The sequence below is a fragment of the Cornus florida genome, unplaced genomic scaffold, assembly GCF_030987335.1.
Source record: "Cornus florida cultivar Cherokee Brave unplaced genomic scaffold, ASM3098733v1 CherokeeBrave_3.0.0_Hap2_Chr07, whole genome shotgun sequence".
Lineage (NCBI taxonomy): Eukaryota > Viridiplantae > Streptophyta > Magnoliopsida > Cornales > Cornaceae > Cornus > Cornus florida.
Window position 1 is genome coordinate 190,003 of NW_026775577.1, and position 14,886 is coordinate 204,888.

General features: G+C 36.5%; 2 protein-coding genes across 2 annotated transcripts; one reads left to right on the plus strand and one right to left on the minus strand.

The window, feature by feature from the left end:
• The first annotated feature begins 8,447 nt into the window (after nucleotides 1-8,447).
• LOC132315595 (DNA cross-link repair protein SNM1) lies at nucleotides 8,448-13,148 on the plus strand. Its single transcript, XM_059813922.1, has 9 exons — nucleotides 8,448-9,123; nucleotides 9,907-10,087; nucleotides 10,640-10,879; nucleotides 10,959-11,103; nucleotides 11,618-11,752; nucleotides 11,834-11,900; nucleotides 12,011-12,088; nucleotides 12,377-12,429; nucleotides 12,672-13,148. The coding sequence occupies exons 1-9, from the start codon at nucleotides 8,541-8,543 to the stop codon at nucleotides 12,771-12,773; spliced, it is 1,584 nt and encodes a 527-aa protein (XP_059669905.1). The 5' UTR covers nucleotides 8,448-8,540; the 3' UTR covers nucleotides 12,774-13,148.
• Nucleotides 13,149-14,195: 1,047 nt separating this feature from the next.
• On the minus strand, nucleotides 14,196-14,739 carry LOC132267467 (non-specific lipid transfer protein GPI-anchored 30). Its single transcript, XM_059768627.1, has 2 exons — nucleotides 14,418-14,739; nucleotides 14,196-14,320 (listed from the first exon to the last, which is right to left on the minus strand). The coding sequence occupies exons 1-2, from the start codon at nucleotides 14,737-14,739 to the stop codon at nucleotides 14,196-14,198; spliced, it is 447 nt and encodes a 148-aa protein (XP_059624610.1).
• Nucleotides 14,740-14,886: the final 147 nt, after the last annotated feature.

Genomic DNA, 14,886 nt, shown 5'->3' on the forward strand with positions numbered 1-14,886 from the left:
AACAATGGGTCCTTACGGACTAGATGCATTCCAACGGAACAGTGGGTCCTGACGGACTAGTAAAGATGTGTTCCAAAGGAACAATGGGTCCTGACCGACTAGTAAAGATGTGTTCCAACAGAACAATGGGTCCTGACGGACTAGATATGTTCCAACGGAACAATAGGTCCTGACGGATTAGTAAAGATGTGTTCCGACAGAATAATAGGTCCCGACGAACTAGGTGCATTCCAACGGAACAATGGGTCCTTACGGACTAGATGAGTTCCAAAGGAACAATGGGCCTTGCGGACTAGATGCGTTCCAACAGAACAATGGGCTTTGGTTTTAACAAATTAACCCATCAAATATAGGTTTAATGCTTAAATAAGTTATTGAACTAGCCTAATCTTGGTCTACTTAAATTATTTAATTAGCCCAGCCCAAATGATTAAATGAAAAGATAATTATTCCTAGTAAAACATATTTGGAATAATTATTTTTAAGGATAATTATCATAATATAATCGGCCCAGCCCAGTTATAATTTTTTCCTTATTAGGAGAGGACACGTGTCATCATCCTATTAATCCAAGAAGCCTATAAATAGAGGCCTGGAGGAAGGAGGAAAGGGATAAAAATTCAGAATTCAGAAATTAAGAATTCTAGAAAGAAATACAAAAACTTTGTCAATACTCATCCCCAACATCCAAACCTAAAGGCGAAGAACACCAAGCACATCAAATCGTGCCGTTCTTCATCGAATTCCATGGTAATCAACAACAAGCACATCAAATCGTACCGTTCTTCATTAAATTCCACGGTGATCAACAACAATTACATCAAATCGTGCCGTCCTTCATCTAAATTCCACGGTGATTCAAGATCAAGCTCGTGTAGCCCTTGAATACAAACAGAGGAGATCGAATAAAAGGACTTTATTCTTTGTAAAGAATATTACAAAGGATTGTATTCCTTTTATTTATCATAAATCAATAAAATTCTGTTTTGCTCCCTATTTTGTTATTTATTTGCAGACTATAAAATTTGTGTGTACGACGTAATGTTTCGCAGTTTGTGGCTAAGTGCCTTACTTGTCAGCAAGTGAAGGCAGAGCATCAGAAACCAGCAGGGTTGTTATAACCACTACCAGTAACAGAGTGGAAGTGGGAGCATATTATCATGGACTTTGTGACGGGACTTTCGAGATCCTAGGCAGGGAATGATGCAGTTTGGGTTATTATTGACAGATTGAAAAAGATAGCTCATTTTTTGCCAATGTCGATGACAGATGGCGCAGAGAGATTGAGTGGACTATATGTGAGGCAGATTGTCAAGCTTTATGGGTTCCAATGTCCATTGTTTCGGATAGGAATCCCAGGTTCACATCTCACTTCTGGCAGGGCTTTCAGGAGGCTTTTGACACAGGGTTTCATTTTAGCACAACATTTCATCGTCAGACTGATGATCAGTCAGAACGAACCGTTAAGATATTGGAGGATATGTTACGAGCTTGCATCTTGGATTTTGGGGATAATTGGGAGGACTACTTGCCTTTAGTTGAGTTTGCCTACAACAACAGTTACCAAGCTAGTATTGGTATGGCACCTTCTGAGGAGTTGTATGGCAGGCATTACAGATCTCCAGTTTGTTGGACTGGGGTAGGTGATACAGTTGCCTTGGGTCCCAATATAGTCATTGAGACTATAGAGAAGATCAAGTTGATTCGGCAGCGGTTGGCTACAGCTCAGAGCAGACAGAAGAGTTATGCCGACAGGAGGAGGATATCCTTGTTTTTTGAGGTAGGAGACCATGTCTTTCTCAAGATTTTACCTCGTAAGGGGCTTCTGAGATTTAGACAGACTCGTAAATTGTCTCCTAGGTTCATTGGGCCATTTGAGATTCTAGAGCGCATCGGTAAGTCGCTTATCGTTTGGCATTGCCGTCAGATTTGGATAGGGTTCACGACGTCTTCCATGTCTCTATGTTGAGGAAGTACGAGTCGGATCCATCTCATGTTCTGCAATGGACAGATGTGGTTGTTGATGAGGACGTGACCTATGAGGAAGGTTTGGTCTAGATTCTTGACTCTCGAGAGCAGGTTTAGCAGACCAAGGTTATTCCATTGGTTAAGGTCTTGTGGAGACACCACAGAGTCGAAGAGGCTACCTGGGAGCTTGAGCAGGAGGTTCACTCTCGGTATCCCAATTTGTTTCACTCTCAGGTACGTCCTGATTTTGGGGACGAAATCTCTTTAAGGAGAGGAGGTTGTAATGACCCTGTCATTTTTCTTCCCAACTTTTTTTGTGTTTTCTTTTTCCGTCATTTTCACTGTCTTTTCATTTTGCGTAACCTATCGGGTCATGCTCGGATTTGATTCCGGCCTTGCATGCATTCATTTTACTTGATTTCTATGTGATACGTATTTTCACTTTTATAGAAAAGTATGCTAGATGTTTATTTTTGCCCGTAGGGGTATAAATGTAAAAATTCTTGAAAATTATTTTCTTTACTTGGGGTATTTTTTGTAATTATCTTTTGATGAAATTTTGTATTTAAGGTTCTTTTAAATGTATCTTTTGAATGGCACTTCATTTTGGGCTTTGGAAAAATTCACTTTTTGAGTTATTCAGTGAAGGGAATTTGTGTAATTTTGAAAAGTTTTTAGAAAATTTCTCGTTTTGGGTTCAAACCTTCATGATGGGTTTATTTTCATTTTTTATGGACTTTGGCACTTCCAGAATATTTTTTTTATTTTTATTTCATTTATTTTGAATTTTCGAATCCCTTGAGTCATCAGTCTTGTTCGAGGTATAACTTTTCGCTCGGGTATTGGTTTTTGACCCCGTTCTTCAGTTGGCCTTAGAATTCCATTTTGAAACTTTTTCGTTCACGGACCATCATCATTTGAGCGCGTCTTCACAGATTTCACTTTTTGGACCAGGACGGGGCCTATTCGGACTGTTCGGGACACCTTTTTGACCTATTTAGGGTAGGTAGATGAGAGAGAAAACATCTCTAACTTTTTATTTCCTAAAGTAGCAGTAGCAACCACCATTTCTAGAGCTTAGAGGTTGCCATCTTCTCTTTCCTCTTTTCATCTACTTCCTTTTTGATTTACCTCTTCGCGATTTAGACTTTTTTGATGTCCCCAACGACGCGGTGATTTCTGTCCAATCGGTTTTTAATTTGCAGCACTTTGAATCTTGGGTTGAGAGTTCAAACTTGGATTTGGGTCTTGTCTCTTGAGGATTTCTTGCTGTCCTTGTTGTCCCCATCATAACCCCGAAGTTTCATCGCATTTTATGGGGTTTGATTTTGGTGTGTTTTGAGATTTTCATCTCAAAGGAGGTATTCATGTTTATAATCTTAGTGTTTTACATGTTTTTGAGGTTTATATAACTTGTATGCATGTTTAAAGTTTAGATCTAGAAATGGTTTTTATTTTAATTAAATGATGATTTAATTTCTTAGTTAAAGCATGCTTAGATTTAATTAAGAATATGATATTTGGGGAGCCCATGACTTGTTGTTTATCATATATTATTTTTAGAATTTTTGGATGACTTTTGAAATCTAAAGATTTTTGATTAATTAAATTAATTAAAAATTAACTAAGTGTTTTAACGACTTAATTAGACTTTTGATTTAATATTTGAGTTATTCATGGTATGTTACTTATTATGTGTTAATTTCATGTCATTTGGTGATATTTTGCTATCTAGAGAAATTAATTAAGTTTTATTTAATTAGTTTCCATTTAATGAAATAATGATTTATTTGCATCTTTGATGTTTTCAAGGCCTATTATGTTACATGCCATGGTAGTTGAGGACCTAGGGCATGTCTTGTGTGTTTCCACATCTTGATTGTGTGTAGTATTTGATTTTGTGCATTTAATATATGTGTATATTCTTGTAGTGCACAACTCGTTGATTTTGTAAAGCTTGTAAGAACAGAATTTATGTGATGGCTAGGGTTCAGCTCTAGTATGAGGACAAGGTCTCTTGTAGTCACAAGTGCGCGTTAGGTAGTTCCTTGTGGGTTGTAATTACCCAAAATAACTTGCATGGTCTTGTGACCACGTCCTAGTCTTTCCATTTGTTTGATTTCGCATTTCAATTCCAAATTATTTTCTTTATGAATTTATATTTTGCTATTTGGTATTTGATGTTTCAATGTTATTTAATTACTTATTTATCGTGGTTTATGATATAAATTTTCTAATATAGTTTAGGATGATCCCTTAGTTTCACCTTGGACATAGACATTAGGTGACATTAACCACATGGATTGATTTATATAAATTTGTAAAGACTTCCAAAACTTTAGGTTTTACGCATGTTCATTTCCTACGAGTAACTAGTTTACTCACCCTCGTTGTTTTGGATATTTTCAGGTAAAGAACCATGTTTTAGGGATGTACAACATCCTTGAACTTGCTTGTGGCTTGATGAGTTGGCGTACTCCTTTTCTTGTACTTACTAGCATGATTTTGCCTTATCTTTGGTCAATTATGTCAAAACTTGTAACTTCTATTTGGGATATGTAATAAGTACCTAAATGCATCATTTGAGACCTATTTGACATGTATGTGATGAGGCCAAGGGCCAAGACCTCATATTTTACTTTTATTCTACTTAGTTATATGCTTTAATATGTGAAAAATGGGAAAATGCGAAGCTTTAGTGTCATTATTTGTGACGTGTGACCAAGAGCTAAATGGTTTTTTGAATGCATCTTTGGTGATTGACTTCTCAAATTGCTTAAAAATGGGCATTTTCAAGATTTTTGGGGTTTGGACATGTCATATTTTGGATATGGTGTATTTTGAGGTCATGGACCATTGAGACACATTTTATTATACATATGACGTCTACGAGAATGTTTACTTTGCACAAAATATCATGGTTGCATGTTATGGTTGATGGTAGGCTTCAAACTTTCCATTTTTATGTACTTTTTAGGTTTAATAGGTCGGATTTTGCATTGGGCATATTTGGGGGTCACGGACCATTCCCGTATATTTTAAAACACTTATTACACTTGCGTGTACAATTGTTTTAGTTCACAACTTCATAATTTGTCATTTGAACACTTGAAGCAAACTTGCATTTTGACATTTTTCTTCAAAATTGATCTCAGGGGTATTTTGGGCATTTCAGTTCAAAAAAAAAATTGTCTTTCGACATGGTTAGTTTGGAAAAATTATTATAAGGGGGGTTTCTTCTTTGTGTTTTCTAAAAAAACGTCGTTTCGGGGTCCAAAAACCCCACCGTTCTCAGCATTTTCATGTTTGTGCCTAGGTGTCAGCCTTGACATTAGCAGCGCGGCGTACAGGGGCAGCGCACACATGTTAGCGCGTGTGGGCGCGCATAGGGCATGTCAGGGTGTCGTCGTCGTCGACTGCAACGACGTCCATTCTTCGTTTTGATTTTTCTCTTATGTCCGGACTCCGAATCAAGCAATTCTTAAGTCTAAGTTCATTAAATTTTCATTGTTTATCCAATGGTGTGCTCGGTAGCACCCATAACTTTATGAAAATTACCGTTTTGCCTCTAGGGCTAAAATTATTCGTTTTTAAATTATCGCTTCCGCATTTTGTTTTCTTTTGAACTCCGTGACTTCATGGAAAGTCACTTTAGCGTTCTTGGGATGCTGTTTATCCCTAGGAACCTTGTTTTTTTTTTTTTTTTTTTTTTTTTTCCGCTTTCGCATTCCGGATTCGTTATCGGGTCAACTTTCGGGTCACATTGACTATTCATGTTTGTGAAAATTTCGAACGTCACAGCTAACTCATCTTTTTTTTTTTTTTTTTGTGCACTTTTGTTCTATAGAGATGAGAATAATTGGATAAAACTTTTTTTTTTTTTTTTTTTTTTTTTTTTTTTTTTTTTGAGATACAAAACATTTTGGAGTGGCGGGATTTGGGGAAATTTGATTTGGGATATAATATTTTGAGGGGACCTAATTTCGGCTTTCTTCAAATGCACAAAACGGACCCGGATGAATGACATACTGGAGAAGATTGATTGCCAGTCAAATCAAAATTATTGGCGGATAATAATAAATAATTTCTCCCAACTTAACATAATTATTAGGGTTAAAATCATAAAACCCCCACTACTTTCAAAATTTAATCACAAACCCCCAATTTATTTCAGAAAACTCCTTACACTTTAAGAAGTGATCACATTGCCCCAATGTCTGTATCTGACCCGTTAACCAAGCTATAAAATGACAAATTTGACCTTACTATTTAATGTTAAATTAAAAACTAAAAATTATTATTTTTAAATTATAAAAATACCTTTTAATCTTCTTCTTCACCCTCTTTTCTCTCTAAAACTCTCACCCCTTTCTCTAAAACAGACCTATAGAGAATCCATTAGAGAGGAGGATTTGGAGCATCACCGCCGTCGACAGACATAGCCATCATCACCGTTGTTGATGGTATTTTTCGATCGGTTGGTCACTTGTGGTTGAATCTTTGACTAGCGACATAGCCACCATCATCGTCACCGATGGACAAAACCACTATCACCTCCGCTGATAGACAAAGCCACCATCACCGCCACTGACGAACATAGCCACCAATAACGTCCATAACTCTTTTTCTTGATCTAATCAAGAGAAGTGCCATTTGGACTGATCACGCCAACGGCCTTGGTGCGATCCATTCTACAAGACAATCAAAAACTTGACCACCTGACCTTCTTTGAGGGTTTGAAACATAGTCGAATTCGATCGCCAATTGATGAACGAAGAGATCTTTGTCGCCATCATCTGGTTTGATGTAACCATAGCCCTTTTTGTTGTTGAACCAACGCACAATACCTGTAAATTTTGTGCCCTCATTTGCCATTGATTGATTTGCCGATAAATCGATCTCTCGTTTGCATAAGAATAGATTCGTATATGGATCAAAAGAGAAAACCCTAATTTATACATACACACATGCTCGTATATAGAACCAAAACCCAGAAAGAACCCTAATACGCTTTGAATATGCCTTTTGGTTTCCAATTCCATTTCCAAGTTTGTTTGGGCTCTACTTTCCCCTTCTTAGCACTTCTTTTTGTCACTTTATCATAGTGGTGTCTATTCTATAGAGAAAGATGGGTGAAGAAGAAGATTAAAGGGTGTTTTTGTAATTTTGTAAAAAATAATTTTTAATTTTTAATTTAACAAAAAATCATTAGGTAATTTTCTCATTTAACAACTCAATAAAAAATAGTAATAAAGGTTCGTGTCATCTTTCTTATATTCTCCTCAATTCGATATGTCTTCTTTGAAAAAAACGAAGCACTTTCATTATTATTCATTGTTAATAAAGTTAATAAGCGAAAATTTTTGTTAATTGTTTTCGAGCCTACTTTACCCCATAGAGATATTGAATAGAACGGGGTATTAATTACCAGCCAAAAGTATCTTTTAATGACAAAAATACTAATTACTTTTGTAATGGCAATTGGGATGATATTAACTCCTATTTATTCATTATCTATGTCACGTCAGATGTTCTATGGATACAAGTTATTTAATGCTCCAAACTCTTATTTTTTTGATTCTGGACCGCGAGAGTTATTTGTTTCGATCTCTATCTTTTTACCTGTCATAGGTATTGGTATTTACCCCGATTTTGTTCTTTCACTATCAGTTGACAAGGTCGAACTTATTCTATCTAATTATTTTTCTAGATAGTTTTCATGAATAAAACAAAAAATAAAAAAAAAATCCTATGATTTTAAAAATCATTCGTTGTGCGATGAAAAAAAAGAAGTTTTTTTGTATTCTCTTAAGTTAAGTAAAAACAAAAAGGAAAAATGAATTAATTTAGTCAATCCTCTTATACCTCCAGTTAAAAATGCTGCATAAAAAGCATCTATGTAACCACGATTATATGACCAATCATATATCCCATTTATTATTTTGTCCCTAATTTATAAATCGAAAGATTTTTATTCTTTTAAACTACTGTTTATGCTTATTTTGACCAAAAGACAAATGTTTCTTTGGATTTTTAGTCATTATATCTATTCATATAATAAGTGATGATCCAATGGTTCTTACTCAGGGAATCCTTGGGATTAGTTTAGGGTTTTTATTGAATCATCGTGGTTCTAGTCCGGTTGGACACCAATATAGAGACAAAATGATAAGATTTTATGACATATTTAAATGTAGCTAGAATTTTATGATTTTAATATTTTGGACAAGACTTCCTACTTATGTGAGTAGGTCATTCTTACTAATCATTGATGTAGGCTACTCACAAATGCACAAATAGTTCACTCACAAATGCACAAATAATAGGTAATTACAAAATTTAAAAAGTGATAATAAAAAAAATAAAAGGGTTACGGGACTTATTTCATATAAAATTATTATCTTTATTTATTATTTTTTGGATTTTGTAATTACAAATCATTGTGTGCATTTATGATTGTAGCACATTAGCCGCGACATGATGATACTCACCAACCAAATGAGTAGACCAAGTGGTGTTTGCAGCAAATAAATCCTCCTAGACTAGTTTCTTTTTTTCAAGATCAAATCAAAATGAAGGGGAAGGAGAGCGTAACGGAAGAGGAGAGAGTTGCATTTGCAACCCACAAATGTTATGATTATGATTGTGACGACAACGAGTTTCTGCCTTTCCAGCTTTCATCTGAGGAGCCTGAGGACGATGGCGGTAAGGATGCAATTGAGATTGCAACTGCCGAGCAAGAAGAAAGTTTCGCCGCTAATTTCTACCGATGTGGAATGGATTGGTCTTGCTTGTTACCAAACACAAATACAAATACTACTGGTAATATTGTTGAAGTTGAAGAGAACAACAACCAAAATCCATGCGAACAACAAATTGATTCCAAAAAGAACAAGGGGACGAACAGCCTCAAACAAACTACTCTATTCCACATGTGGGGCTTCCAGAAGGATATGAATATGAAGAACAAACCCTCCACCACGTCATCTACCCTTCTCTCTGGAATGATGAAATCGAAACAACCTCATCTTCTCCCTCCTATTATGGGAAAGATTAATAAAAGCAGTGGTGGTGGTGGTGGTGGTAATTCTTCTGAATTTGCCCATAAATACGGTCAGCAGCCCCGTGTTTGCCCCTTCTATAAGAAAATCCCTGGTTTGTCAGCCCTGTTTCCCTTTTTCTATTTACTATTTGATTTGATTATTAAATTCATCCATCCCATCTTATAATGAGTATCATTTTTGCTCTCAAAACCTACCCAAGATATTGGTCACACTCGATTCATTTTTGTAGGCGATCCTTTTTCTTAATCATCTACGATTTCGATCCATAAACTTGGGCAGACAGATTACATAGTCTGGTTTTTTGGTGAAGATTTCTTCCATTCTATTTTAGTATACCATGTGGTAGTAAGATTCAGATCCCCATTTCATGTTGCCCAGCATTGCAGAACCACTTACTTTTCTTATCTGTTTTTTTATTAGATTTGCTTTGGAAAGTTTCCACTTCATTTTGTATTGAATGTAGTTCATATTTCATACATAAAACTCATCCCATTGGTTTCTATAGGAAATAAGTACTCCCTCCGTCTCTTATTATTAGTCCATTTTTTTCTTTTTATATATCCCAAATTAATTGTCTTTTCAAAGTAATTAAAAGGGACAATTTGATAACTGCAAATAAATTAAAAGAAAAATAATAATAATACCCACAAAATTTCCAAAATGCCACTATAACTCTATCGGACCTCATATGTTGTTGTTACAGGTGTATCGGCATTAAGATTTCAATACTATTCATCTGCAAACACAATCATTTAGGTGGCTTTAATGGACAACTAAATCACTCACATTGCTGTGCCATTAGCTTGTGTTTTCTCTGTAATTTACTATAAATTACATGTTATTCTGCTCTTATTGGATCCTCTTGGTCACACAGGGACACCCTTCACTGTCGATGCATTCTGCTATGGTCGCATTGAAGGCTGCTCTGCATTTATCCTTAGCCACTTCCATGCTGATCACTATCGTGGCTTGAGCAAGAGATGGTCACATGGTCCTATCTACTGCACCTCTCTCACTGCTCGCTTGGTCAGCATGTGTTTATCGGTAGATCCTATGTAAGAAGTCCTTTCTCAGTGGTTGCACTTACTGCTTATGCAGCAAATACCATTTACTTTTGTTGCATTTTATTTTATTTTATTTTGGGGTAATTAACTTTTTAACTATTTTATGGTTATCTATTTTTGTGTTGTTATAGCCCGAATTTGGTGTTGGGTCGGAAAATTTTTGACTCGTTTTGTTCATGGGCCGTGAACCCTAATTAGTCTCTTGTAACCCGATATATAAGGGAGCTTAGGGTTTGGAGTGGGGTAAGAGAGAGACTCTGAAATTCGTACAGAAACAGAGTGGGGCTGAAAACTTGTAATCTTCAATTTTATATATAGTGAAAACTTTCGTCGGATCCCAATCGTAGACATAGGCTGTTGCCAAATCACATATAAATCTTTGTGTTCTTTGTGTGGTGTGTTTACTTTTCTGTCGCGATTCTTGGTTCAATTTGAGTTCGTTGCGTTTATCGTAACAATTTTCATTTTCTCACTTTCTTTCCTTGCCTCAGGCTCTACTTAAGCCCACATTGAAATTTGCTTTTCATCATTCTCCATTTGCAGATTCCTATTCCCTGTGGAATTTGGTAAAGAATACCTCATTGAAGGAATCAGGATGACAATGCTAGAAGCTAATCACTGCCCAGGTGCAGCTCTCATTCACTTCCGTCTTCCGAATGGACAATGTTATTTGCACACTGGAGACTTCAGAGCTTCTAAACTTATGCACATTTATCCCCTTCTTGTGAACCAAAGAGTCAATGTGCTTTACCTTGACACGACATATTGCAACCCGAAGTACAGGTAAAAGTGTATGATCTTCTGACTTTACTTCTTCAAATTAGTTTCATATTGCTCTAAATATTTTGATATGTTGGTCCAGGTTTCCTTCCAAAGAAGATGTACTGAGTTTTGTTGTTGGAGTCACTAAGAACTGCCTTATGAAGCAACCCAAAACTCTGGTCATTGTTGGGGCGTATAGCCTTGGGAAAGAATGTGTATATCTTGCGATTTCCAAGGCTCTAGGGGTATGATGGTTTCTCTTCATCTTTATTTATTAATTTTTGTTCTGTTGAAGGATTTATATATTTTTGTGGTTATTACATGAATTTTGTTACTTAGCTTGGTGGAAAAAGCTCACTGGAAGCTCATAAATACATTATAGGCTCGTAATATTGCAACAGCAAGGAAAGAGGGATGACCATGTTGATGTTTATGCCAATATATGTCATATTTATAGTAGACAAAATTCAAAATGGGATTAGACTTCACAGATTTATTTGGTTGTTGATAATTTTGCCAGATTTTGTCACATTTACAATAGACAAAATCCAAATGGGTTTAGACTTCACAGATTTATTTTGTTCAATCTTATTGATATTAGGTTTTTTTGAGAAATTAAATGCCATTAAAAAGTACTAATCACCAAAAGACATAACCCCTACTGTTGAAATATGTTCTATATATGAAATTTGTTTCATAGACTGAAATAAGATGGATATAAGACCTAGGCAGTAATTACCTTCTTTGTAAATCCTTTAGGTTAAAATTTATGCAAATGCTCTGAGGAGGCGTGTTCTACAGTCCTTGGGTTGGACTGAACTTTCTGGGAATCTGTGTTCAAATGGGAAGGATACACCTCTGCATGTTCTGCCTATATCATCACTTAAATTCCAGGTTTGCTATGAATGGCCCCTGTTTTTCTTCTATTGAAGTATTCTGTTGTTAAATAAAATGATTGCCTTTTTTGTTCTTCAGATCCTGGAAAATTACTTGAAGACGTACATGAATCAATACACAGCAGTTTTGGCATTTCGGCCTACAGGTGAGAGACATCTATGTGCTATGGACTCACATTGACCTCGTAATTTATCTGGAAGCCACCCTTGCTTAAGTGCAGGAGAATGCTAAAACCCCGAAGTACTTCTTCCTCAGGTTGGACTTACTCTGAGGCTATTGGCAGCCACCTGGATCTAATAAAACCCAGATCCAAAGGCATTGTCACAATCTACGGTGAGATTGTAGGATTTTGAGTATGAATTTTTTCGTCATCTTGGATTTGACCATTAGATATGAAACAAAGCACGTGAACCGATGCTCCAGGAATTCCTTTTTGTCTGTATATAGACCTAACATGATGCTTTACATCAAGAGTTAACTTTCTTTTTAGTAGTTTGAAGATTGATTATAATATGGTGTCTGTTGTATCCGAGTATCTTTTTCTTAAGGACTTTCTCAGATTTTCTTAACAGTCCTAGTTATTGGGGGTTAACATACAATCATTTTGTTGTTATTTCGCAGGAGTTCCATATAGTGAGCACTCCAGCTTCACAGAACTGCAAGAATTTGTTCAGGTTTGATTAGGATACTCTAAATGTTTTTTAAAATTCTACTAAAAGGCCATTATCAAGTGTTATTACTGACTACCGGTGCTCTTAGAGGAATATTGGTGACAGGCCCCAGCTTTTACTATTGCACGTAGCAGTGGCCCTTGTCTTCTTTAAAATATAGTCATTTAGAAAATGCACGCCTTCATCCTTAATGTGCGTGGTTGATGTAGTCATCCATGACTAATTATCGGCCTTACCTTTTTCAGTTTCTGAGGCCTGACAAGATAATTCCTACTGTCAATGTTGGTAATGCTGCTAATCGTGAAAAGATGCAGTCCTATTTCCAAGAATGGCTAAAAGGCGGCTGATAATTCTCAGTGGAATTCTGTGCTCTTTGTGTTTTCAATCAGGAAGCTCCCTCTCATCATCATCATCCTTGCCTTTGTTTCATATGAAACTCCCTCTATGTCTGGCGAAAAGAAAATTTTGATCTGTTGACTCAAAAGTCGAAACATATAGGATGAAAGGATTCTTTAGTAGCCTATATTTTGAGATGCAACTGATGTCTATTCAAACCAACCTTATTTTCTTATCCAGTCGATCATCATGTGATTTATTATGAAAGGTTTCACTGAATGGCTGCAGATGATTTTGTTTACATCTCAGGTCGATTTAGAGTAGCATCTTTGTATTTATGACTTCATCAAACTCTCTTTATAATAATTAGAATTTTTTTTTTTTAATGTTTCCATTGTATGTTAAATCTTCATGTACCTAAGATATATTTTTTTAGGTCATGTACCTAAGGTAATCTTGGCAACAGTTAGATTCAGGAACTGAATTTTAGACGTGGAAAAATTGTGGAAGTAGATAATAGAAGGCCTATTTTGGCCTGCAGAATGGAAATGAAATGGATGGGGAAGGTACCTAAGATTATTTTGGCCTGCGGTGGTTGTGGTGGGGATGGTACGTGGTGGTGGAAGAAGGTGGTGGCTGCAGTGATGGTTGCTGTGGATGCGGTGTGGTGGGGTGGAAAACAACGGTGATGGGATGGTGGCGGTGTGGCAGTGGAGGTGGCGGTGACGGTGGCAGCAGTAGAAGGTGGCGGCCGTGTGGTGACGGGGCAGTGGTCGAAGGCCGCATTGTTGGTGTTGATGGTGTGAATCTAGTTTTCTTGCTTGTAATTCAATTCCTGCGTGGCTCAACAGTCACAGGTAGTTTAGAATGTCGCGGACAGGAGGGATCATGGGAATGAAATCTAACCACACAGGCTGTTCACACACATAATGAAATACAAACCTGATGTACAGCTAATTTCCTGCCTAATTTCGGGACTTTAAACTTTGGAAACTGTTGTCCGATTACATAACTTTCAAGTCCCCAGTATAGACTATAGAGGAACCATGAGAAGCTGATTTCCAGCATGGATCGTCCAATATGCATGCCTGTGTCGGTACCAACCATGTCCCTCTAATAAAATAAATAAAAAAATCTCCCTGAGTAATTTTTTTTTTTTCTTTTTTTCTTTTTGAAAAGTTGAAATAGCTAGTATAAATTAATTTGTCTGAACTTCCCCAAAAAAATGAATAAATTTGTCTGCCTGCCCAACAAAAAGCAGCTTCAGGACTGGTCAACACTAGTATAGACTCTGACGACAATTCCAAAAAAGAGGGGGAAAAAATAAAAAAAAACCCGGAATTAATAGGTATTGTATTGAGATCGAAGGGTACAGATTGAAAGCAACAAAAAGTGTAAGAGCTGAGAGCTCAATGATAGAAAGAAGTACATGATCAAATATCAACAACCTGAAACAGGACCTGAATAATGATTGATACAGCGGCAGATATTCTCATGTTTGGAGATGACAATGAGAAGCTTTCTGAATGTGGAACCGAGTTTTTGGAATCAGGCGAACCTAAAACATATAAGTTACACAGAATTAATCAATTAATTCAAGTGTTATTTTCTGATCAATGGAATATGTGTATATATATATATATATATAAATATACCTGTGACCGTGAGGCAGGAGATGGGGTTAACATGTTGTCCGCATCTGCCAGGCAACTGCTGGGCCTCAGTAACATTGATGCCTGCCTTCTCAGCTTCATTGGTGCCTTTGATGCTTATCATACTGCACAAACATTCAGGGTTCGACTTTATCACCGATTTCAGAGGATTGCAACAATTATCTGGTGGCTCACCCATCCCGTTAAGATAGTTCAGGCAAGGGATAAGCTGGTTAACACACGATTCTTCCTGAGCCCATCCCTCTGGGACTAGAATTGCCAACGCTACTAGTATGCCAATCATACACCATGCTCCAAACTTCATTTTTAGCATCTTAATTTACTTCAATTTGTTCATGATAGTATTAATCATATATATATAGATAGATAGATAGATAGATGGATGGATCAATACAGGGAAAGGGATATCATGTTTATGGTTAAAGTTGGTGATCAACTGGTGGCTCCCTCG

What these genes read in the sequence shown, in the direction of transcription:
- LOC132267467 (XM_059768627.1), bottom strand. Translation starts at nt 14,739, where the DNA reads ATGAAGTTTGGAGCATGGTGTATGATTGGCATACTAGTAGCGTTGGCA. An exon ending in CTCCTGCCTCACGGTCACAG is followed by an intron (nt 14,321 to 14,417) that starts GTATATTTATAT and finishes TATATGTTTTAG; the next exon opens with GTTCGCCTGATTCCAAAAAC.
- LOC132315595 (XM_059813922.1), top strand. Translation starts at nt 8,541, where the DNA reads ATGAAGGGGAAGGAGAGCGTAACGGAAGAGGAGAGAGTTGCATTTGCA. An exon ending in TATCATCACTTAAATTCCAG is followed by an intron (nt 11,753 to 11,833) that starts GTTTGCTATGAA and finishes TTTGTTCTTCAG; the next exon opens with ATCCTGGAAAATTACTTGAA. An exon ending in AGGCATTGTCACAATCTACG is followed by an intron (nt 12,089 to 12,376) that starts GTGAGATTGTAG and finishes GTTATTTCGCAG; the next exon opens with GAGTTCCATATAGTGAGCAC.